The 26,244-nt window shown below is 40.0% G+C and overlaps 1 protein-coding gene across 2 annotated transcripts in view; it reads left to right on the top strand.

The window, feature by feature from the left end:
* The window catches only part of LOC146492689 (uncharacterized), a 246,327-nt gene that overhangs the window by 160,491 nt on the left and 59,592 nt on the right, over window positions 1-26,244 (top strand). For both annotated transcript variants that reach the window (XM_085148350.1, XM_085148351.1), the window contains exons 10-11: window positions 2,545-2,698; window positions 23,118-23,243. In XM_085148350.1, the coding sequence (XP_085004476.1) occupies window positions 2,545-2,698; window positions 23,118-23,243 (280 nt within the window). The remainder of the gene's footprint in view (window positions 1-2,544; window positions 2,699-23,117; window positions 23,244-26,244) is intronic.

The raw sequence follows: 26,244 nt of genomic DNA, 5'->3' as shown, positions 1-26,244 counted from the left end.
GTATCACACAAACTTTCATTATTGCAGCTGCTGATTTGCTGCATCTGTAGCAGTTATCATCTTTCACCATCTTTATAGGTGTAATTTACCATATTTAATCATTAGCGATTGCATTACAGACATATCTGAACAACATCAGTAACAAAACTGGAGGTAACTGTAAGATGCCATTTCACATGGGAGATAATCATCTATTACCAACACGGTCTCCTGAAACAACACTGATTATTATAATGCAATAAAGTTAAAGTTACTAGTTTAAAAAAAAAACAATCAATGGATTGGAGTTTATTGTATGTAAATATCAACATTATTAATCTAAGTATAAAAAGATGAAATAGATTTTTCATGTTGGTCCCTTTGCCAACCTAAAACTCGACCGTTCCACTGGCCTCTCTTGCATGACCAGCCAGGAAATGAGCTGCTAAACTGACTGAAGTTGTCCAGTTGCAAGAGGTTAAAACAAATTAAAATCCTAATTAGAGGAATGTGTCAGAAGCAGACAGTTAAACGCTCAGCATTTGGTCTTTTAATGTTTCTTGCAAAAAGTTAAAAGACCAAATACAAAGATTTTTTAATTATTTCCGCAATGCCTAGTTGGTGATTAGTGGTATAGTAGAAGTTGAGAATCCTTCATGGGAAAAATGATGGAACGACTTTTCAGTCAATTGTCCGATTACTTTTCAGCCTTTGAAAATGGAAGACTGATTAAAAATGGCTGTACATGCAAATAGTTCATACAATGCTTTTGATGAACCCTGTAAATTAAAACTTTGGATGCTTCACTTAAAAAACTGTTTTGTTGTTTTCCAAATAGTCACGACACTGACCGTATATACAGTTCCTAAAATTACTTGCCAAAAGAGTTCCATGTACAGAATTGTAACACTCCACTGTTCACAGTTGATAACTGTGTGAAACAATGTATCAATCAGTGCTTAAGATTGTAACAAATAAGGAGGAAGAACATTTTAGAGGAGGCTACTTTATGAGCCTGATGAAAAGCATCTCCGTTGTGTCTGCTGAGAGACTGCACAGCCTTTTGTCTTTCACAGAGTTTTGGTGCCAGGCCAGACCTGACTAATGAACTTCTGGTCAGCAGCCAGCTCCTCTAACCTCCACAGTCCCTCTGCTGCAGTCAAGTAACCTCTGCTTCCTGCCAGGCAAAACACCAACAGGGCTGTGAATCCCCTGACTTCATCACCTTCTGTCCACCTGAGCCTCGTTTACAGCTGCCTGAGGAGCTGTGAGGAGGACCACAGCACAGCTTCATGTTGCAAGTCATGGCAAAAAGGATCCCTATGCTGTTTGTTCAAGGTGTTTTAGTTATAGATAGTTATAGAGCATAACATTGTAGCTCTGTCCTACCAACTGCCATCCATTGAGACCAAAGAGGTATATTTTGGTTAGTGCTTTTTGAAAATACACATTTGCCAAGAGACCCCAGTCAAAAGATTTTGCCACAGATTAAAAGAAGAGCTGATCTGCCTACATTCCAAGAACTAATCCAAGAAGCGATCAAGAAAATTCCACCTGTTAATGTGACTGCATTGCATGAGGTAAAATTTGTGTGCTATAATTGAAATGTGTGTGCTATAACTGCCTATAGAGTCTGTTCATCGTGTTGCTTTCTTATTTTCTGATGAGAGTGAGAGGTTGAATCTTGCCAGGAAAAGTCAAGATTCTTCCTGGTGGGTTTTCAGTCTCCATCAAGAATTCTGTTCATAATTTTTATGGACAAAATTTCTAGCAGTAGTCAGGGGATGGAGGGTGTCAGACTTGGTGGTCTCAGGAGCTCTGTTTTTTGCAGATGATGTGGTTCTCTCTGGGTGACCTGCAGCTTGGTTTGCAACTGAGTGCAAAGCATTAGCATTTCCAAATCTGAGGCCATTGTTCTTAAAAGTAAAATGATGGAGTATCCACTGCAGGTTAGAGATGAGTCGCTGCCCCAACTAGAGGAGTTGAAGTATCCTGTAATCTTATTCACAGGTGAGGGGAGAGTGAATTAGGACAGCAACAAGCTGGTGAGGATGCTATTCTGGTTTGTTGTGGTGAATAGAAAGCTGGGCGGACAGCAAAAACTGTCAGTTTACAAATTGATCTTTGTTTCTATCCTCAGCAGTCACAAGTTGGTAGTGACTGGATAGGGACAGGTGTTGTTTGTGTGCCAACACAGAGTTTCGTTCCACCAGGGTATGGACTTCTTTCAGATTTGCCACAGGACATCAGCTTCAATCAGGTTTTCTTGGTGTGTAGTAGCTGTGAAAGTCATTAAAAGCACTTTTAATGACTTTTTAATGAGTTTGTTATAGTGTTGCTCATATAAATAGACACAGCATGCTGATCTGAAATGATAGGTCTACACAGAACCATGTTATGGCATTTCTCCTGCACAATGACTATGAGAAACTGTCTATTCCTTGCCATCTGTATACCACAAAAATTATTTTTTAAAAATTGAATCAGCTTTTTCTTGGTTCTTTTTACCTTGTATATAATGTTTTATAGTTCTTTGTGTTTAACTTCAGATCTCCTGTTTTACAGGTGGTGTCCAACAGGGCAGACATGGCCATCGGCTCACTCACCATTAATGAAGAGAGGTCAGAGGTTGTTGAGTTTTCGGTTCCATTTGTGGAGACTGGCATCAGTGTCATGGTTTCGCGCAGTAACGGCACAGTATCACCTTCTGCTTTCCTTGGTAAGATGTTTTTAATAACGTACACTTTAGCATTTTATAAGTCTGTCATTTCTCCAAGTCAAGCTTAGTACCTGTAACATGCCTGCCTACCTGCAGATGCAAGCTACTTGGCAACCCATCTCCACCCTAGCTCCTTCTTTTCATTCTGTGTCATCTTGTGTCTTACTTACTGGGCTCATTTTATATATTTTCCCTTGTTATTGCGATCTGACAAATCTGAAGTTCTGGTGAAGTTTTTTAGTGAATTTATGATGAAATTACTCATTTTTTAATTTAGCTTTTTTCAGTCTATTTTCCCAAGAAGTATTTTAAACCATCAGGACAAATTGGCAAAAATGCTTAAATCAATACCTATTTTGCTTCTATAAGCTGTGTCTAAACTGATAGAACTCTGCCACTGGTGAAGAGCTGCTGTTTCAATGAGCAGAGGCTCACCTACAATCCAAAAACAATAATTGACATTGCATTCGTAGTTTATGAGATTGCTGAATATGAACACCCTGGATTATAAGTCTGCGTAGGAATGTTTATTCTCCATGTTCAGCTTTAAAGTAGGGATCATAAACTCAGTAGTCTATTTGTATTCCACTAAATTCTGTATACACAACATTAAAATGGGATTTATAGATGCGCATGAAGCATCACAAACCCTTTTCAAGCTCTCTAATGCAAAATTAAATTCTACTCTAAATGGTGCTACATAAGAGGAAGGTAAGAATCCCTTTAAAAAGCAATTCAGGTCAGCTGTGGATGAAAGACGGGTAGACTGTGAAGAAAATATCGCTAAACTAAATTTAAATGTTAAATTTGTGCACTGCACAAAATGAAATACCGGGCTTATAATAGGCCCAGAAAGCATAAAGAATATATACTTAGAAACACTCACATGTTATGCACTCTCTCTGTGCCCTACTTAGCTGTGTCGTTTTGAAACAAACCAAAGGGGATTTTCGCTGTTTTGTTTTTGTCATCAGTCGGACTTTATTCCCTTCCACAGGTAAAGATGAGCTCATCAAAATAATTGAAATTTACATGTTGAAATACTTTTACTAAAAGTCTATGAAGGTTCTCAGTCATCCAGGTCATCGTAGTCAAAGGAGCTTGCAAAGAAAAGCGTCTGGACTTCTTTTACTAAAAGACATCCTGACTGAGTGAGGTAGAGCTGTGTGTGGTTATGTAGTGAGAGCTGTGTGGCAGTCGTTAGAGAGAGATTAGAAGAACAAACAGCTCTTAAAGTATTGACCAAATATCATTTTACCGCTAGTGTGGAACATCCTTCTAAATCCACCTCATTGCCCAAGTGTTTACAAGAGGCCCTGAGGTCTTATTATACAGCAGGCTGGTACTCATGTAAAAGCAGAAGATTTTCAACTTGGAGGCCTGACCCTCCTGTCTCGTGTTGAATTTAAAGTTCGTACTGAGTTTTTTTGCTTTTGGTTTGACTAGCTGTTTGGCTGGATTTAGGCACCGAAACCACTTTGATCAGGTTAAAGAAAAGAACACAGTTTGTGTTAAAATCCACTCTCAAATCTCAGCTTTCTACATTTCACACGTCTGCATGGAGTCGTCTATTTTCATTACGTGTTTTTTCCAAAGCATACACCGTAAAGATTGTGGAAGCTGTACAACTGTTTTACATATTAATATAGATTGAAGATTATATAATCTATAGATTATAGAAATGAAGGACGCATCCATTAACCCTTTAAAACCGGTCGGAGCGGGCACGCTCTGTTTTGCGTAACTATTTTTAAATCCCGGTAGCTCTGCAACCACGTGAGCTAGCGCAATAATTTTTTTTGCATATGAAACCGGAGGAGTTGTACTTACATCTTATGCCATCAGCTTGTCCTCGGTCACAGTTTCCTTCCACATATAGCTTTGCAAAAACTGCATAAAAAGCACTTGCAGCAACAAAAACATAATATTCCAGAAACACGCTTTGCCAATCCGATCAGCTGTTCATAACACTTCCTACGTTGGAATAGATGTCAGCGCGAACTTTCGCATGTCCGTCATGACCTGCCCGAAACCGGAAGTGACGTCATTTTCGCGGAAATGTAGTTTTTTACCATCAAGGCCTCATGAGCCTATACTGGTGTTTTTAAAAGTTATGTTTGACTTTATGACTCTCTGTGTCGTTTCTGGGATGCTTAGGACTCATATTGCACTGCTGGAAATAATTTATTTTGATGCATATGCTGCTGTATTTGCAAATTTGCACTATAATATTTATTTTCATTTTTCCTGCAGTATATAAAAATTGGTGTATTTCAAAAATAAAACTATGAAGACACTTAAAATAAATTTCCTGTGGTGGGAAACTATTTTGTGCAACTTTTTTGTATTTACAGTTTTGAGGGATAAGCCTCTTAAATTTCTCTAACTAGAAATATATGTTAAAAAAAACAAATGATTTTCAATTTTTTTGTAGTTTATTGCACTTTTTTGCAATTTATGTAATTACTATGAACTTAATGCAGACATATTATTAAAATCTGGGCTATAATGGTTGTATTGATGTATATCAGCTTGAAATGCTCCCAAAAATGGCTCCACAGCATGTAAAAGTATAATATAAGCTCTGACGGACTTGGTTCTATGGTAGGTCTTAAAGGGTTAATGTTCAGCTGAACATCCAGAAAGTTGATTCTGACTTCATCTCAGCTCACTGCGGGTTTCCCAAACCTTATAAACAATCGTTTGCATAATGGTCAAAACTAGCACCGCTGACTAACAATGGGCTGTCAGAGCCATTGTTAGTCAGTCCATTGCAGTTTCTCCTGCTGAAAACACAATGTCAAGGTGAACACAATCAACTTTGTGGGGTTTCCTTACCTGGGCGATTTGTGAAGCATTTGTCAAGATGTTCAGCTGAACATTTTGTGATTATAAAACTATTGTTTGCTGCCCATCAAGAACACCATGCAAATGCTGCACAGTCCTATAATGGAGAGGGCAGCTGTAACAGGTGTTACGGCCCTAGCAGGGCCTCCTCCTGAAGGTGCCTGTGTGGGCGTGTCCCACCACCTCTTCTGCCTGAGGTGCCACCTTTTACACAGCTGACTCACATCAGTAATTAAAAGTATTTAAGCCCAGGGAAAGGTGAGCTCTGGGCCAGAGTGCCATTAGTGTGGTTGCAGCTAGTGAGCTTCTCTCTTTTTGACTTACTTTTTACTTTATTGACCACCGCTTGAGTTGTTTGTTTTCCTTAAATGGTGATAGCAGCTTGTCCGTCTCTTCTAGTTGAGCTACTTTAATAAAACTATTTAATTTAACCCTTTTGCCTCCTTAACTCCTTTTCCTGACCCGGACACTTTATGTTACTTCACTGCCTAGACCCCTCAGGGGAACGTAACACACGGCATAACAATTCAAAATCAACCTGAATCAAAATCAATTTGATGAAACTGTGGGGTTATACGAGGTGCAAATGAAAATCTCAACTCCAGACAAAGACCATAGCTAAAACAAATTTAACGTAAGATGTATAAGACTTCAGCACTGCTGCTACCTGGAAGTCCCATCGTGTCCACATCCACCTGCGTTAGACTGTGGCTGTGTCCCAATTCAGGGTCTGCAGCCTTAAAGGCCGCATTTTAAGGCTGATTACGTCACAGCGACGCGACGAAGGCTGTCCCAATTCGAAGGCTGCTCGAAATCCGGCCCTCAAATGCGTCCTTCATTTCCCTGAATTTTAAGGACGTGGCGGTGTAGACTTCGTGGCCCAACATATCCCAGAATGCATAGCGCGGCGGTGGGTGTGGATAATTTTGCCAAAAAAAAACGGCGGATGAGGGGCGCCCGAAGAGTAAACTTTAAGTACTGAATATTATGTCACTTATTTATGTGCAAATGTTTAATAACGAAGAACATTAAAACATTCCTGTTGGCCACATGTCGGCAAAGTTATGTGACATTAGTGACGTTTGTACTAACTTGGTTTTAAAGCCTTTACTTTAAAATATACGCCGTTCAATAGCTGAGCTTAATCAGAGAATGATCAAAGCTCATGTAGAAACAAACAAACGAACAAAAGATTTTCTCCTTCATTTCTGTCAAACAAAGCCGTATGAAACGTTTCCAGCTGTTAGTATCATGGTTGCTAGGCAACCTGGGCAGCGCAACGGAGGCTAGACCGTCCCATTTCACAAGCCTCGCACTTCCGGCCTTAGCGGTCTTTGAGTACGCGGCCCTTGAGGATCGTTGAGGCTGCGTACTTTAAGGCTGCAGACCCTGAATTGGGAAACAGCCAAGTATCTCTTATACTGTGTCACAACAGTGACCCTGCAACCTGAGTTTCAGCGGCGACAACAAAGTTGCAGGGAGTCGAGTAGAATGTAATGGCAGTCACCGATAATCTTGGTAGCCAAACAATTTTTTACAGTGTTGAGGTGCACAATGGTGCAGTACAAGTCAGAGTTTGTTTCCCACGGGACATTACTGTGCAGCTCTGACCCCGGGGTCTTGAACATCTGAGACTCTTACACACTTGCTTATTAGCAAAGTAACATTTTATTTTTTTAAATCACAACTACACGAGTCATCAAAAGAGGACCCAGATGCATAAGCTATTATTCACTAATGGACTTTACAATGCTTTCAAGTTTCCTTTAATCTTAAGGATTGTTGAAGGATTAATTAATTAATGTACTAAAACAGCCTTGATAGCTTACATAACGCTGTACATTTTCTCTAAATTATGTAAGTGGCCTTCATTTCTGATGTGACTTTTGTCTTTCAGTTAAAAAAGGTTCAAACTCCCAGCTTTGCATCTCAAAGCGCAGCTCAAAATGCACAGTTAGCTTTACTATTCCCTGCATTCAAAGAAGCCCCCACAGCAATACAAGCTAACTTTTTTTTCTCCAGTCATTTTTTAAAAAAATACAGCTTATGCCTCAATCAAAGTTGGCCTCTCCTAAGATAACACCTCTTAATTTACAAATCTTCTCAGACTAATTCCAGGCACTTCCAACCACGAAAAGATGGAATTTGAGAGAAGTAGAGAGTTGGAAATGACAACAAAGAAAGGAAGTGATGGATGAAGAAAGAGATGGTGTTACACAGAGAGAAAGTGCTGTCATGTACCACTATAAACCCAACACAAACGAGAGCGAGAGAAAGGTTGAGTGGCTTTGATAGAGAGACTGATAGAGCTGTGTCAGATGCTCTCAGATATTTTAATCTGAGCAGCGGCTGGTTGACATGCTGCTGCGCATTTGTGTGTGCGCGTGTCGTGCAGACCAGATGAGATCATAACCTGTAGCAAAAATGACTTGTTAACACAGAGCAGCGTCTCAGGCGACTACTTTTTAAACCTGTGCTTAAAACCTGCCTGCGTGAATGAAGCGCATATTCTACTGCCACACATACTGTATGCATGACGTTATAAATCAGACCTGCAGAACATCATACACTGTATGACGAATTATGTCATAAATAGTTGGAAATAACCGTCCTATCATATTGCCATATACTGTCCGTTTCTCTATAGCCCTTAAAGCCCAGCCTGTAATAAAAGTGCAATTTTTTTTCTTCATTTTTGCTTGTTTAATAACGACCGAGTCTGCTCTAAAAGTTCACTAATATTCCTCCATCATAGACCCGACTCCTCCGCAGGACTCCTTAAGGGATTGATTTCATACTTGCACAGCTGCAGTAGTACATCTATCCATCTGTCAGAGGAGATTTAAGAGACAATCTGAAACATGTCATGGTTGGACGGAGGTGCAAGGCTCCCAAGGCCATTTTGTCTAAAGTCTGCTGGGCCACAGGGCTGACAGCAAGTCCATACTGTTGCTTTGGCCATTTGTGTGTGTGTGTGGGCGCATGTGAATGCATGGAATATAAAAGAAAAAATTAGGGTCAGACAGAGGTAAGAGTGAGCACAAACACGTAAGGAGAGGTCAACGGTGAAGGAAATAATCAAGTGAGGAAGAAGTGCCTTGAGAGGCAGGGTAATCCTTTCTGACGGAGGAGTCTCAGAAAAGCCAGAGAATAATAACAAGAGGTGAAGAGGGAAAAACGTGCAGGCCAACAAGAGGCCAACTGTGAGGAAGGCAGCTGCAATATGTGGACAAACCGCACGATGCTCGACTTGTTTAAAATGCACTTGCTGTTCGTTCGGCCTTGTAAAGAAAAATAGAATAAATGGTAATGAATCCTAGGAATCTGATACCATTGTGGTCGACGCTGTGGTGGTTTGAATCCACCAGTGAGCTGCTGTCAGTTTAATTAGTGGTTCTAAATTGAACATAGGTTTAACCCTTTAAAGCCGGTCGGAGCGGCACGCTCTGTTTTGCGTAACTATTTTTAAATCCCGGTAGCTCTGCAACCACGTGAGCTAGCGCAATAATTTTTTTTGCATATGAAACCGGAGGAGTTGTACTTACATCTTATGCCATCAGCTTGTCCTCGGTCACAGTTTCCTTCCACATATAGCTTTGCAAAAACTGCATAAAAAGCACTTGCAGCAACAAAAACATAATATTCCAGAAACACGCTTTGCCGATCCGATCAGCTGTTCATAACACTTCCTACGTTGGAATAGACGTCAGAGCGAACTTTTGCATGTCCACCATGACCTGCCCGAAACCGGAAGTGACGTCATTTTCGTGGAAATGTAGTTTTTTACCGTCAGGGCCTCATGAGCCTATACTGGTGTTTTTAAAAGTTATCTTTGACTTTCTGACTTTCTGTGTCGTTTCTGGGATGCTTAGGACTCATATTGCACTGCTGGAAATAGTTTATTTTGATGCAGATGCTGCTTTTTTACAAATTTAATATTTATTTTCGTTTTTCCTGCAGTGTATAAAAATTGGTGTATTTCAAAAATAAAACTATGAAGACACTCAAAATAAATTTCCTGTGGTGGGAAACTATTTTGTGCAACTTTTTTGTATTTACAGTTTTGAGGGATAAGCCTCTTAAATTTCTCTAACTAGAAATATATGTTAAAAAAACAAAAACGATTTTCAATTTTTTTGTAGTTTATTGCACTTTTTTGCAATTTATGTAATTACTATGCACTTAATGCAGACATATTATTAAAATCTGGGCTATAATGGTTGTATTGATGTATAGCAACTTGAAATGCTCCCAAAAATGGCTCCACAGCATGTAAAAATATAATATAAGCTCTGGCGGACTTGGTTCTATGGTAGGGTTAAATGTCAGTTGATGGTTAATGTGATGAGCTCGTGCACCTATGATAGGCTCCAAAAAACCTAGAATTGGACAAGCAGTTAAGAAAATGTGTCATTTGTAAAAGCTTTGCCTCTTTTTATTAGTTTTAGTTTCTTCTTTCAATGTGGAAGAAAAACTCATTGGCCAGATTTTTATTATAACGATATTATCTTGATGATAAGAATCTCTGAAAATGTTCATGTATAAAATTAAAAGAGACATGCCGCATTCGGGTTATTTTTTTCATATTTTTACATTTAAATGACAACACAGTAAATCTGTGAAGGTTCTCAGACATCCAGGTCATTGTGGTCTAAGGAGCTTGAAAAAAAAAAGCATCTGGACTTCTTTAAGTTGCTTGAAGACTCGGCGGTACATCTGCATCTTAAGGTCAAAGGTCACTCTTTCGAGGATGCCAATGTTCACATTTTGGACAGAGAGGACAGATGGTTTGAAAGAGGAGTGAAAGAAGCATCTATGTCCACTGTGAGCGACCATCTTTGAACAGAGGCGGTGGTTTACGACACCAACTGTCTGCCATCTATAATCCAGTTTTGAGTTCCCTCCCCAGACGCCTTAACGCCCACTCACATCCTGGGCCATCTGACCTCAGGAAATCACATGATAGGGTGGGGCCAGGTTTCACAATGAGCTCACCCGAAACCTTGGCTGATTGTGACCCACACCCATTTTCACACCTTAGCTCGTGTGATTGTGTTACTAGGGGGGGTCCGTGTCCCTCCCGGAAGACACTCCCACAGGGCTTAAATCTGGGACTTTCCACCATTTGACTTAGAACTAGGGATGGGTATCGAAAACCGGTTCTTGTTGAGAACCGGTTCCCACTGTTTCAATTCTTTGGAATTGTTTGCCATTTTTGCAAACGATTCCCTTATCGATTCCAGTCGCCCCGAATGACGTCACCACGTTGCGGAGCGTCATTTACCTGGCAGGAAACATGGCGGCTCAAACGCTAAAAAGTTTGGTTATACTTTACGAGAACGGATGACAACAGGGCAACTTGCAATACTTGAAAAGTAGATATTTCATTTAAGGGAGGAAACACTACGAATATGCAAAAGCATTTGCTCACAAAACACGCGATAACCTTAAATGAATGTCGTGTTTTTAATTCCGCTCCGGACTCGTGAATCTCAACCCAGCAGCAGCGGTAACGTTTGCACGTCCTCTCCCGTTAATGCGGCAGGTAAATAATCAACTAACAGTGTGTATTATGTTAGCGCGATCTGCCTTATTACAAAACCTGTCATTACTGTGCATTTAAGTGACCATGATGAGAGAGACAGAGTCTGGCTCAGATGCTGGCAGTTCTTGCTACAGTCTATCGGTAGCGTCTCCTTTCAGGCCAGGATAGACGAATGTCACCGAGCTGTGACTAAGTTTGTGGTAAAAGGCTTGCACCCATTTGCCACAGCAGATGCCCCGATTTTCGGTAAGTGAATGTGTTTAATTGTAGGCAGGGACATTACTGGATATTCTTGTGTAATTGCTACAGAAGAATATTTATTTTATTATTTTAGATTCACAATTTTTTTTCCTGGGGACCCTGTGACACCCCATTGAAGAGCCGTAGGTTGGATCTGTTAAGATCTCACTGTTGGGTTTGTAAGGCCATGTTACTCCTAAATTTCTATCTTGTTCAAAGAGAAGATATAAAACAAAGATCTAAGCTAATTGACCTTAGTGTTCTCCTTTTTTAAAAAAAAAAAAAATCGATAAGAGAATCGATAAAGAATCGAATCGTTAAACAGAATCGAAAATGGAATCGGAATCGTGAAAATCTTATCAATACCCATCCCTACTTAGAACTGAAGAAGCTTCTTGGATGAGAGGTGAAGTCCAGATGCTTTTTTTTCCCAAGCTCCTTAGACGACAATACAGTAAATTAAACCAACAACAATAAAGCAGTACAGTCCTTAAAGAGGCGATTTTATCTTAAAGAAAATAGATGCATTCTGCAGTGGACTCATTGGTTTAATATCCTCAAAGTTGGGCTGAGCTCCTTCTTTCTGTTTTCTGTCTCATGCTCTTCTGTCAGGTTCTTGTGTTCAGTTTAAAAAAGCATGAAAACATTTTCTGTGGCTTTAAATATTTAAGACTGTCCTGCTGGGGTCCCTTTCTCAAACCTGACATCCTCTAAAGCAGCGTTTTCTCACTAAAACCTTGTTTGATGTCTCTGTTCTGGACTTTCTCTGTACTTTTCTTTCATAGTAGCAAAACATGACATGAGAATGCATGCAGATACCTCCTGCACTTTGAACTGCACATGCTTGAACCTTTCCAAGGGTGCCCTCTGCATATTCCCAGACCATTCCCACATTAGGGAATGATCCATTAATAATAAGGAAGTAACTAATTTATCGTGATTTGCTGTTACTCACATTTAAATGCATATCTGTTACTGTAACTAATGACTAATTAACAGATTTGAAATACCTAAACATTAATTATTGAGCAAGCTTCTCTCAGCGTCAGTGAGAAAGATAAATAAAAATGACTACGAGGATACTCAGAAAGAACTACATGCTTCCCCTGACCGGAGCGAAATGATCCTGATCCACACATGAACGACTGCATTTCTTTCCTTTTACTCTTCGTCACCTTTCTACCAAGTTTAATGAAATTCAGCTTGGTAGTTTTTGTGTAGCCCTGCTGTCATAGATTTGAATAAAACCATGCCAAACGCATGCTGCAGCACCGCCTCAACTCTCGCTTTTGGCAGAGAAATGGCTGACTCTGCAGTTTTTATTGTCCTGGTGCATTTACTCGCCTGCAGCGTGCATTAGTGCTTCTTTCAAAGCTGGGCTCACAGTTTTCTAAAGATCTGTTTTCTTTGTTGTGCTACTGAATGAAAATTTATTATTTATTATTTCTCTGTTTTTTCTTCCTTTACATAATATTTTCAAATCTCTACAATCTAAACTCAGAGTAATAATTGTGACGTATTTAATTCTCTAAAGTCTCAGTGACCTTTGTGAATGTGAAACAGACACAAAGGTCTTATTACAGACGCACAAACTCCAGGCTACAAAGCTGAGAGTGAGACAGGACACACACTCAAAGCCTGGATAATAACAAACGCTTAAACTGCCAAGGGACCCAGTAAAGGGGGACGTGAAAACTGAGCGACTGAAGAGAAATAAAGGCAGAGGTGTGTGTGTGTGTGTGTGTGTGCGTGTGCTTTGTTTTGAAGGATGGTCAGCTGCAGAAGGCCTGCCACTCATATTGGCGTTTCAGAGGTAAAAGCTTTTAAACACTAACAGTAAAACAAAACTCCCAAGTCATAATTTGTGAGGATCTTCTTAAGAGTTTCTGTGATACGGAGCCCCGCAGGGGACATGGGAGAAAAAAAAATTAAGACGGACTTTTGCGAGATCTCGCAAAAGTTTCAGCCGCATTCTTCGGAGGCCACCAGCTTGAAGCCGACCGGGAGGTCGAGGCACGATGTGCCGGGAAAGCGGTGTTCCTCCCGGCTGTAGTAGGTCTCGACCTCCCGTTAGCTACGAGCTAGTGGGTGTCAGATCTCCGAAAACGTCGGAGCACTTTTGCAAATATGTGATGTCTTGTAAACGGAGCAGGTATCTGACGTTTACACAACTACGTTCACGCCTCAAAATATCTTAAAAGTGTATTTTGTGACCCAGAAAGAGTAACATTACAACTAAGTAGCTGCCGCCATTGTTGGAATTCAATTTTGCGAGATCCCGAGTTAGTTTTGCGAGATCCCGAGTTAGTTTTGCGAGATCCTGAGTTAGTTTTGCGAGATCCTGAGTTAGTTTTGCGAGATCCCGAGTTAGTTTTGCAAGATCCCGAGTTAGTTTTGCGAGATCCCGAGTTAGTTTTGCGAGATCCCGAGTTAGTTTTGCGAGATCCCGAGTTAGTTTTGTGAGATCCTGAGTTAGTTTTGCGAGATCCCGAGTTAGTTTTACGAGATCTCACAAAAGTCCGTCTTAATTTTTTTTCTCCCATGTCCCCTGCGGGGCTCCGTACTGTGAGCTTAGTGAATTCAGCTTCTCAAAAAAAATTCTGTGTGTGTGTGTGTGTGTGTTCGTGCTTCTACAAGTTAAAGTCAATAAAAGTGAGTGATGAACTATGTTATCTAATGTTCAAAGAGTACGTCACTGATTTAGCATTGCATTCTCAGCACTGTTGTCTCCAGATGGGCATCTTATGAGCCAACAGGTGAAATTAAGCCGTATTTTATTTTGAAATGCAAGTTTAAATTAAATATTATAATATTTCATATTCCAATATTTCACTTTTCCCAAATGTTTGTTATCATTCAATATTAAGAAAAAGCACGATAAAGCAACAGTGTTACAGTTGTTAATATTACCTCCTATACAGGATTCAATCATTGTATTGGTATTAATATTCCCAGAGACATTAAAATATATGTACTTCTACATGTGTGCCTCTGCACAGTTAAGCTTTAAATGTGTAGTGGCAGGCAAACCTAATTGTACTTATCGTTTTCCTTGGCCTGCTGTATACGTAATGCAGATTAGCATACCATTTACTGAAGTACTCTGGTGGGATGAGGCAGAGAAGGTGGTCGTAATTGTTTATGGCACTCTGGATTAAGCCGGTAATTATACCAAATTGTTGTGAAACTTTGTGCACATGCTATAGAAGCAAATTAAATAACAACTACTTAAACGTGCGTTACAGCAATTCAGCGGTTTCTAATTGTGAGACCATACCAACATCATGGCTACCTGTGCATGCTGACACGGTATCAGTGTTGAACTAGTAAGCTGTATTCCTTATCGTGAGCATTGGTGCATGAGGTAAAATCTCAAAATAAATTAAGCAGATGAACTTTACAGTATAATGACATTACTGTGTTAAATATGTCATAACTGTGTCCATGTCCTATGCTGTTCAGCTTCTAACTGCATCAGCACTCAGTTTTATAATGTTGTTACCATTCTCACTAAAACAGACTTATGACATAAGGCGACTTTTCTGGGTTATTCCCACTCTGGTTCTATAGAGAACTAGGGTCACCAGTTTGAATCTGCCTATTACTGCTGGGAACATGCTGGCAACCAAATTGAATTAATAATATTGTCACTTTACTTAACAACCACTGCTAAAATGCCCTTGAGCAAGGCCGCATACACCTTATTAACCCAGCCCTAGGTTCTTGTACTCCAGTGGCTCTGCTTGCTGGCACCAGTACCAGACTGTGGTTATACCTGGTGGCTTCCAGGTGTGAATATTAAAGAGGCCATCTTTGAAAAAGAACACGTGTCTTGAATTGACTTTCCCTGTTTAAATTGTGAGGGACCAAGCAGCCAAAGCAAAGAGGACACAGGCAAAAAAAGTATCTTCAAAAAGGGTTTTCTTTATTTTAACCCTAAAAATGTCCAAAAAAACATACTTAGCAGGCCCATAAAAGAGGTCAACTAAATATAACTACAAAAAGGAATTTCCAGAAACTTAAACAAAACAAAGTGAGACACTACGGAGCCCCACAGGGGACATGGAAGAAAAAAAAATTAAGACGGACTTTTGCGAGATCTCGCAAAAGAAACTCGGGATCTTCCCGTTAGCTCGAAGCTAACGGGAGGTCGAGACCTACTACAGCCGGGAGGAACACCGCTTTCCCGGCACATCGTGCCTCGACCTCCCAGTCGGCTTCGAGCCAGCGTCCGAAGAATGCGGCTAAAACGTTTGCGAGATCTCGCAAAAGAAACTCGGGATCTTCCCGTTAGCTCGAAGCTAACGGGAGGTCGAGACCTACTACAGCCGGGAGGAACACCGCTTTCCCGGCACATCGTGCCTCGACCTCCCAGTCGGCTTCGAGCCAGCGTCCGAAGAATGCGGCTAAAACGTTTGCGAGATCTCGCAAAAGAAACTCGGGATCTTCCCGTTAGCTCGAAGCTAACGGGAGGTCGAGACCTACTACAGCCGGGAGGAACACCGCTTTCCCGGCACATCGTGCCTCGACCTCCCAGACGGCTTCGAGTCAGCGTCCGAAGAATGCGGCTAAAACGTTTGCGAGATCTCGCAAAAGTTTTGCGAGATCCCGAGTTTGTTTTGCGAGATCTCGCAAAAGTTTTGCGACATCCCGTGGGGCTCCGTAAGACACAACTTAACTCACAAACTGACCTAATTACAAAGACACATGAGGGTAGCTTTTATAATGATTTGGCCAAACCATTTGAACACAATAGGGGGGCAAACAAAAACACACTAATATTAACTAAGCACAGAATAGCCTAACTAAACCTAAAACACCCCTGCTCCTGGTAAGCCCATGGTTGGTTGTTGTTCCCAGAGTCCTCAGCCACGCCTTTTGCCAGGCAAAAGACAGGAAACAGCCACCGCCCAAACCCAGATAACTCAAAGAAAGAGAAACATAATTAATATAACAAAACATTTTAGAAAAACCACACAATGTTAGTATGTGCGCGCCTCATAATACCAGTGTTAGGTTTAACCAAATGATTAATGAAGAAACTGCAAAGCAAACTAATAAAGTAAAAAATGGACTAATTTACCCCTGTGTGGCTGATGCCATCACAAAACGCACTCCTCTGCAAAATGGTGATGTAGCTGCTGGAAACCAAACATCACTGAGAGAGTACAACTCAAAGCTCATAGCACTACAAAACCCAGCATACGCATGTCATCAATAAGTGAAAGTGAAGTAAACCTGATCAAGTTCAACTTTGATTCAACTACACAAAGACACAAATACCTCCCGACACCTGCAGGTCAATAAATCCACTGCTGTGTCTAATCTGAACTCACAATTCCCCAAACTTTGCTTGTTCAGCGTTCGCTGCTGCTGAGTTTGAAAATGCCAAAAAATGTAATCAAACATATCGAATCACTTCCCTCAGAATATACTAAAGAGAGGCTCAGCACTGCTTCCAAAACTCACACGAAATGCTTTGAAATGGTTAAAGAAAAAAATCATTTGAAATGTCTCACAGATACACAAAAATGACTTGCTACATAATCGTCATTGTTGTTTGTAATTCTTTAAACCCCCTCGAGCATTGCAACACTGCTGCAGTTGTGCTGCTATTGTCACACAAATGAGCTGCTTTACATTTTGCTATCAATTTCTTTACGACCATGGCGGCATAATTCTGTCCAATGACGCTGCAATAAATCCTCTTTTGTGTGGTCGCTTCAACAAGGACCGTATTGATTCGTCATTGGTGCTACGCCAGGCACGTGTACATTACCTCTGCTTGTAGTTGTTTTGTTTCATTGCACTGTAGTCTGTCGTGTCTGTGAGGTGTTCCTAAAATTAGATATTACAAAGATTATTCTACTCAGTAGCATCATTTTCAGCATTCTGTTAATGACTGTTATTATGTTCGCTCTCCTCCACTACAACACTAGACACAGAAAACAAAACAATCATTAAACCGTTTTCTTTGTATAGGAAAAGTCATTCACAAAACAAGCAGACAACCAGTATTTATTTATTGGCTTTTGTTAAAAACGTCAGTGAGTGCCTTTCAAAAGTCAGAACGCGTCATTCAAAACTAGATTTAGAACCTGAAAAGAAATAAATTAATATGAAAATTTAAAAGAAATTTGAAGAAAACATCTAAAGCAACCGTGGGCATCGGCTAGATTCAGCACAAATCCAGCAAACGTGTCCATGCAGTCCAACTCTTGATTTAATTTAAAATCATTATAAATTTATAATTCATTGACTCTTATGCAACTTTTATGTTGTTTTTGTGACACACAGTTTATTACATTATTAATCATCCATAATGTTGCATGGCAAACTTAAGAAGGTTTCACATATACTAAAATAAACTCAGCATTTATTTTCATTATAAAACTTTAATGTGGGTTGCAATGAATAATGTTTTATAATAAAAACAAACTATTGTTCTGTAGGCCTCCTTTTCCCCAAAACTGTAGTTCATCAATCTTTTTTAAATGTTTTAAGGTTGAGATTACTTTATTGTCTCCCTAAAGGAGAAAACTGTTTTGGATGAAAGGAACTGCTGCATGAAACCAGATATTACTAAACATCACAATAAAAACATATTAAATGGGTGCACATAAAAAAAACAACATCTGAGCAAAGAAGCTGTTTGCACTGTCAACCGTAAACCAATGCAAACATGCACATCTTCGTACATAAATTACAGGCACCAACACCTCTCACTTTACATGTTTAACAGCACACATGCGATTGGTAAAAAACGCAGTTATCTTGGAGCCTCCCTGCTGCTCCTGAAGGACTTGTTCTTTAATAAATGTAACTGTCAGGTGGACAGATTGTTTCAAACGATGGTGTTTAAACAGAGGAACCTTGTGCACACATACTGTAGTTACACACTTGGGAAGAAAGATGAAATCCTCGCTCTCCAAAACAATCTTATTTGCAGGCAGTTCTGTATGTCATTCAGGATAGTCAAACAAAGATTAGTTTGCAAATATTAAACATTATCAATGTGCTTTAAACAACATGCGTTTTTCACCTATTCATACAAGCATTTCTTTCTGTGCCTAAGTGCTTTCCGTCAGTGCCTTGCCCAAGGATATTTTGGCATGTCTATTGGAACGGCCAGGGATCAAACCACCAACCTTCCTGTTAGTAGATGACCCACAGCCACCCCACCTAAAGCACACCATCTGAAACTGATTAGGTCAGATATAGCATGAAAAGGTGTGGAGTTGGGTTGCAAAGTAGCTTGCAGATGCATAGCAACATAGGCAGACTAAAGCAGCTTAAACCACACTCAAAAATGGAATTTGTCATTTAACCCTTTAAAACCGGTCAGAGCAGCACGCTCCGTTTTGGGTAACTATTTTTAAATCCCGGTAGCTCTGCAACCACGTGAGCTAGCGCAATAATTTTTTTTGCATATGAAACCGGAGGAGTTGTACTTACATCTTATGCCATCAGCTTGTCCTCGGTCACAGTTTCCTTCCACATATAGCTTTGCAAAAACTACATAAAAAGCACTTGCAGCAACAAAAACATAATATTCCAGAAACACGCTTTGCCGATCAGATCAGCTGTTCATAACACTTCCTACATTGGATTAGACCTCAGCGTGAACTTTCGCTTGTCCGCCATGACCTGCCCGAAACCGGAAGTGACATCATTTTTGCGGAAATGTAGTTTTTTTTTTACCATCAGGGCCTCAATGAGCCTATACTGGTGTTTTTAAAAGTTATGTTTGACTTTATGACTTTCTGTGTCGTTTCTGGGATGCTTAGGACTCATATTGCACTGCTGGAAATAGTTTATTTTGATGCATATGCTGGTTTTTTGCAAATTTGCATTATAATATTTATTTTCGTTTTTTCCTGCAGTATATAAAAATTGGTGTATTTCAAAAATAAAACAATGAAGACACTCAAAATAAATTTCCTGTGGTGGGAAACTATTTTGTGCAACTTTTTTGTATTTACAGTTTTGAGGGATAAGCCTCTTAAATTTCTCTAACTAGAAATATATGTTAAAAAACAAAAAACATTTTCAATTTTTTTGTAGTTTATTGCACTTTTTTGCAATTTATGTAATTACTATGCACTTAATGCACGCATATTATTAAAATTTAGGCTGTAATGGTTGTATTGATGTATAGCAACTTGAAATGCTCCCAAAAATGGCTCCACAGCATGTAAAAATATAATATAAGCTCTGGCGGACTTGGTTCTATGGTAGGTCTTAAAGGGTTAAAGTTGTGTAATCTGAGCCATCAGACGATATGGGCTGACACTGACATCAGCTCTCTTGCTGTGATTTCAGCTAAGCTTGACTTTGTGCCTGCTTGTACGAGCATTAAGCTCGATTAAAATTCAGGTCTCCTTGTGATTATGATGCATATCTAGTTTGATGCTTTTTGTGTTAAAAATCTATCCTCCGTGCATATTTTGAAAATGTTTCTACCAAAATTGAATAAAAAGAAAATGATTATCATAAACAGAATGAAATGAAATTATTATTCAATTTAACAATGAAAGCCTAGCTGAAATGATAATGCATCGTCGCAGTCCTTGTGGCACACGGGTTGGCAGCCCGTGCAGCCTTAAAAGCATATTAACCCTGTCTGGCAGTAAGTTTAATGGATAATCCTGAGCCTCTCCACCTGCTCCCTCGCTGTGTGTCTCTCTGCACGGGAGCCACAGCTGAAAGCCTCGTATATAAACAGCGCTCGTTACTCTTTGGTATGTCAGCACACAGTCACGTTTGATTTAGCATCTCATCCTGGAAGTAACACAAGGAGAGACTAAAGTGTTGATGAGGCGACCCAGTAGCTCAGCCCATCGCTCCGGTGCTGTTTGATTAGTGTTACATCTGCCAATGTCGGTCTAGGCAGCAAATCCCTCACTAATTTGGCAAATCTCAGGAGAATCTGCTTGTTTCCTCTGCCGGCAGTTAGACTAGCACCCATTACTTGATATGAGGAGAGACAATTTCCTCCTGTCTACATCCAGACGTCTAACAATTTAATACAAGAGTGCTCATTTGCTGTGTCATGCAGCTACACAGTGGCAAAAACACAAAGTGTCAATGTGTAAATTATTCAGCGCACATTTCTTTTCCTGAAATGTATGATACATGGATGCTCGCTCCATATTCATGGACACAATAAAAACATTAAAATCAAATCCCTGACTCGGACTTCAGATGTTTTATATTATTTTTGATTAAAATATTTACATCCCATTCAATGTTTCATCACTTCTATGTTTTTTCTCTCATTACAGTTTATGTTTTGGTTGAATTTACTATGAATCTGAGCTGACACAGAATAGAACCAACAACAGAAAGTATCTAGCTTTGTTTTACTACCTTGGTTTCTATTTTTCTCTGTAATTTTCAAAATGTTCAAATGCAGTCTCCAAAAAGTTGATTCTGATCATCTGGACGTAGCGTTTTCTGGAAGAAACGTTTCGTCATCATCCAAGTGACTTCTTCAGTCTCAGCTGACTGCAGGTTTCAATCTTATAAACAGGACATTTGCATAATGGCTGAAACCAGCCCACTGAAGGAACAATGGGCTGAGAGGTCAGTTCCTTAATCTTAATTATGCAAATTCTCATGACCATTGATCACCAACCACTGACCAAAACCCACTGATCAAAGACCACTGATCAAAGACCACTGATCAATGGCCATGAGTACCATTCACAGAAAGTTGGGGAATGGCTGCAATCACAGCATTGTAAGATTTCACCATCTTTCGCCATCTTCATCTTACCATCAAGACGTTCAAATTAGGGGTGGGTTTTTATAATCGATTTATTGATTAAAATCGATTCTGAATCGATTTTTTAATATAAATTTATTTTCCCCGAAATGCCAGAATCTCTGGTGAAATCTCACAAAATTTCAACAACCACCAAACAGCTAAGACAGTAAATGAGAGCAGGAACACGGATTCTGCACAAAGACGTAAACACACAGCGCGACCCGCGGATCAGAATCAGTTAGATGTCGCCTTTCTCACAGTCAGAGCTGAAAGCCGACAGCGCGCCGATTCTGATCTGTCGGCGGGTCGAGCTTTGTGTTCACGCCCTTTATGCGCCGATTCTAAAGCTGTTAGTTTGATGTCTCTCCAAACAATATTGACCGAACCAGCAGCAAAAGAAGATCCAAAGTAGGCTTCACATAAACATCGTCATGTTTTCACTCTGACTTTTACTGTTTTGCTTTGACCACGATGCACAGCTCTCTCTCTCTCTCTGTACTGTACTTCAAGAACAGTTTCCCATCTAAAATTCTGTCGGCCGATGTTTTTTTTTTCCTTTTACTTACTTCCTAAAAGAAAACCTAATTTCTGCCGTTCAATACTGACCAAATTGAAACTTTTTAAAATTATGCAAAATGCAAAACGCTTAGCCGTGTCACTAATAAAACCGCTGTAACTTCAGAGGTGATGTTCATATGTTGATTAATGGTTTTCTTTTGTTTTTGATCTACTGCAGAATATTTTTATAAAATCCCAGAACAGGAAAATCACCTTCATGTTTTTCTGTTTTATCTTCAGCTACTTTGACACAAAGGCCTCTGCTGTGACGCTCACACCTTTGATAAAGTCTTGCGTGTGTCAGCTTCCTTTTTATAGATACAAAAATATGTAAATGTACTGATCTGAATTATAATATTTCTGACTGTCAAAATTTCCCAGATTCGAATCGAATCGAATCGAATCGAATCGAATTAAATCGAATCGTGGATCGAATCGATTCGGGACCTTGTGAATCGGAATTGAATCGATTCTAGAAATCAGTGACGATACCCAGCCCTAGTTCAAATGCAGTCTTTTTACAAAGGCAAAAAAAGCTCAGTTGTACCAGTGGTAAGGTCACGCTTGGAGCTTGACACTCTGCTGTGTCTGAGTATTTCATGGTAAAAGGATCAAGCTCTTGTGAAAATTAATATGGAGCGAGCCATAACTGCAATTTCAATGGCTACTGGGATGTGAAAACTGTGTGTACTGTATAGATTCAACCGTCAGAGTCGATAAAACCCTGTAAAAAGTTCAGTTACTTTGCACCAAAATATAGTTTGAAATTTTTTTATTTTTATTTCACTTGCAGGTTGAAATAAAAAAAGTGATTCACTTGCAGGTTGGGGCAGCACGGTGGTTAGCACTGTTCCCTCAAAGCAAGAAGGTCCTGGGTTCAGTTCCACTATCAGGCAAAGCTGTGTGGAGTTTGCATGTTCTCATTTGTGTGGGTTCTCACAGCTTCCTCCCACAGTCCAAAGACACTCTTAGTGGGGATAGGTTAATTGAAGGGTGTACCCTGCCTCTCGCCCTAAGTCAGTTGGGATAGGCTCCAGTGCGACCTTGAAAAGGATGGATGCAGGTTGTACTTGTACTACAGAGTGCTGACGCTATGATTGTGTGTAGCTCATCCCAGCAAACTATCAAACAACTTCTCGTTGTCGCTGCCTTACGATGCCTCGTGTTTAGATCAGGTTCACAGTGACATTTAGAAACGTGCAGTGAAAAGTTTTGTTTGCTAGTTTAGAACAAGTGATTTAACCCTCTGGGGTCTAAGTAACCCCATGTGCTAATCCTAACCCTGCACCAGAAACAGTTGGTGCATGGGATGACAAGGGTCTTCTCAAACCTATAGTTGTTAGACATCAATCTTTGTTCACTGTCCACACAGATTCCCATTTTATGAAGTGGTAATTAGTAAATGTCAGGAAAACTTCCTAAAGTTTTCGTTCTTGTGTGTGTGTGCTGGTGTGTTGCAGAGCCCTACAGCCCAGCGGTGTGGGTGATGATGTTTGTGATGTGCCTGTCGGTCGTGGCTGTCACCGTCTTCATCTTCGAGTTCTTCAGCCCCGTGGGATACAACCGCAGCCTGCAGAGCGCTAAGAGTAAGTGACGGAGTCGCTCCAGTGTCTGCACGCCAATCAACCCACCACCACTGCTCATTTCACAGCATTATTACCAACTTGTCACTTTGTCAGTTATGTAAGCGAGGGGGGGCTGATTTGAGGAGGGTGTTTGTCCAAATTATTATAATTAAGCGTTCCGCTTTTTTTTTTGACTGCACATGATTCAAAACAATCACTTCACACCCACAATGTGGCTTATTTAATAATAATGAAACAAACGCCGACTGCGTGGTGGTGGTTGATGTTGACGTCTTTACAGTACTTGTCACTTCACCATTATTGCAACGATTTACTGTGTGCGTCTCTGCCCAGACACATTTATTTTTAATTAGAACCTGTTGTTCTTTATGTTTTAATAAACTGACACAAGTAGAAGTGAACTCATTTTATGTGACAGGTAGATGTCTGCGCACGCTCGTCATTTTTCTTTCTTCTGTATCCGCTTCAAGCATGTTTAAATCTTATTCTTATCTTATTATATAATCGTTTCTATAGTTTATATCCTGACAAAAGTCGAATAAGCTAAAGTTTAACGGTCTACTTACCAGTTTTTGGCGGTCGCAGAGACTTGTGCATCTCTGTCGTCCTCTTTTTTTCCAACATTTCCAGGATGTCAAACACTAGTGTTGTGTCAGAAGCTGCCAGCTTCCCAGAAATACAAAACCTTGACACACTGACCATTGCAATGGTAGATAGTATAAGACGTACTATATAGCAGTCCCAGGGCTCACAAAATTTCAAAATCCCTGGTAGCCTTTCGGGCAGGGACTCTTCAGTTTTTGGTAGCCCAAAATAAATTTAAGTAGCCCGAATAAAAAAGAGAGCAATTTTTGATTGATGTTTTGTTTCCTGTTTTGTTTCCGTTACAATATTATACATTAAAGTATAATATTGTAACGGAAACAAAACATTAATCAAAAAATTGTTGAACACAGTTCGCGCGATTGCAAAGTGAAAGCAAAAAACAAGCGCAAATTCAAACGCGATTTCAATATGTCACATATTGACAGTGGCTCACCGATGCCAATGACATAATTACCCAGCTACATTTCCAAAAGAATGCAAAAGCATTGACAAAAATTTTTCCTTCCTATGACAGCCCGACGGGCAGGGCAGAGATAGATTTTGGTAGCCCGACTGGAAAAATCGCTAGCCCCGGGACGTCGGGCTAGCGATTTTGCGAGCCCTGAGTCCTTTTTTTTCCAAGAGCATAAAGCTCATGGAAGGGTTGGTGTTGACCTACTTCACCAGTTTGGTAGCTAGACGATGGTCCACTTTGGGATCTTTTAACATGCTTTTTGCTTTCCTTGCTACTTAGTCAGAGTTAATCACCAGATTTAGGAAAATATTATGGTCTCTACACATTAAACATTTAAAAGTACTGTTTGAGTTTAAGGAGGATCTATATGTGATGAGTTCACACTTCAGTGGCTTTGACAAAACAGTAACATATTATCCATTCTATGACTTAAATATGTCAAATTAACTTCCACTTCACTCAAATATAATACACTTTAAAGTGTAAAGACACTATAAAGTGCCTCGTGTGCTTAATTTGTGCACTCATTACTTGAAGAAAAGGTACTTCAGATACTTCAAAGTAATCTCCACACATCTGTACCACATTTACATACTGACTTTGTTTCCATAAACGTGCAGCTTCACCTTTAATGTTGAACAATGAGCTATAGTCGGGGTCTTTTTGTTCTTTTCTTTCTCATCCTTCTGAGACTTCACAGCATAGTGATTCACAGCGTAATGACCTTACATTCAACACGAGGGTGTGTACTGCCAGGCTTAATAACTTTAAATAAGTCCTCTTCTCAGTTACGTCTGTTTGAACTTTCAACATGAGACATTTCTTAGATCACTGCAGGGCAGCTGGTCCATACAATCGCTGCAACTCAGCGTGTTAATGTTGACGTTCTGTGTTGTCACAGCAACAGCGTCCACATGTCTAATTTCTACTTTCATTTCAAAGTCTGGGCTCTGTCCCTGTATTTCCAATTAAAAGTCTTAAAGCAACAGTGGACTGTGACTATTACAGATAACAACGTGCTTCTGTTTGCTAGCATTACCTGATTTTAGGCAAATATTTCATTCACAATGTCACCAAGGCCACACACTTATGCGCTGCTCTGTAATGGCGGTTAACCAAACTATAATAAAACCAACTAGTTTCTGTCCTTGAATCCGTCATGATCCTGGGTCTTTTGACCCAGCGTTTTAAGTTTGAGTTTATTTTGCTCATTAGGTTATCTAAGTTCATTTGTTTATTAGATTCCCCTTGTGTATCCAACCCCTGTTAAGTCTCCCTTGTCCTTCATGTGCTTCATGTTTGTGTTTCATTATGTTTCCCATTTTATTTTGAAAGAGGTCCTGTGTTCCTGCATTTTGTTTTACTCTTCCCCTGTGGCGTTATGTTCATGTTGTGTCTACTGTGCCTTTCTGTTCCATGTTTCAGGTCCCTATGTTTCCTGTTTTACTTTCACAGTCTGTCCTTTGTTAATGTCTCTAGTTTTGCTTCCCTTGTCTCGTCCTGCCTAATTACTCCCAGCTGTGCTCTCCTCCTGTGGCTCATTCCCCCTCGTTATCCCTCATTGTATTTAAGCCCCATGTTTCTCTTTGTCAGTGTTGCGTCCTTCCTCATAGCTGTGTGATTTTTCCCTGTGGCTCCTTGTGCTTTAGTTTTCCCAGTTTAGTTTAGTTTTGTATTGTTTTTTGTGTCCCACTCCACGCCAGCAATAAAGCTGTTTTTTGAGTTTACTTTTTGTCTCTGCGAGTTTGCGTTTGGGTCCTACTCTTGCCTGCACACAGCCGTATTGTGACAGAAGCATCCTGGAATTATTTTTTCAAAGTACAGAATACTTTCAATAGTGTTCTGTAACTTTTGAAATACTTTTCATATACGTTTTATATAAAACTGTTTCTTCTGCATCTCATTGTCTTGAAAATTCCTGTTGGATCAGTCCTGCCCCAC

The sequence above is a fragment of the Neolamprologus multifasciatus genome, chromosome 22 (assembly GCF_963576455.1).
Source record: "Neolamprologus multifasciatus chromosome 22, fNeoMul1.2, whole genome shotgun sequence".
NCBI lineage: Eukaryota > Metazoa > Chordata > Actinopteri > Cichliformes > Cichlidae > Neolamprologus > Neolamprologus multifasciatus.
This window is presented reverse-complemented; position numbering and strand designations above follow the sequence as displayed.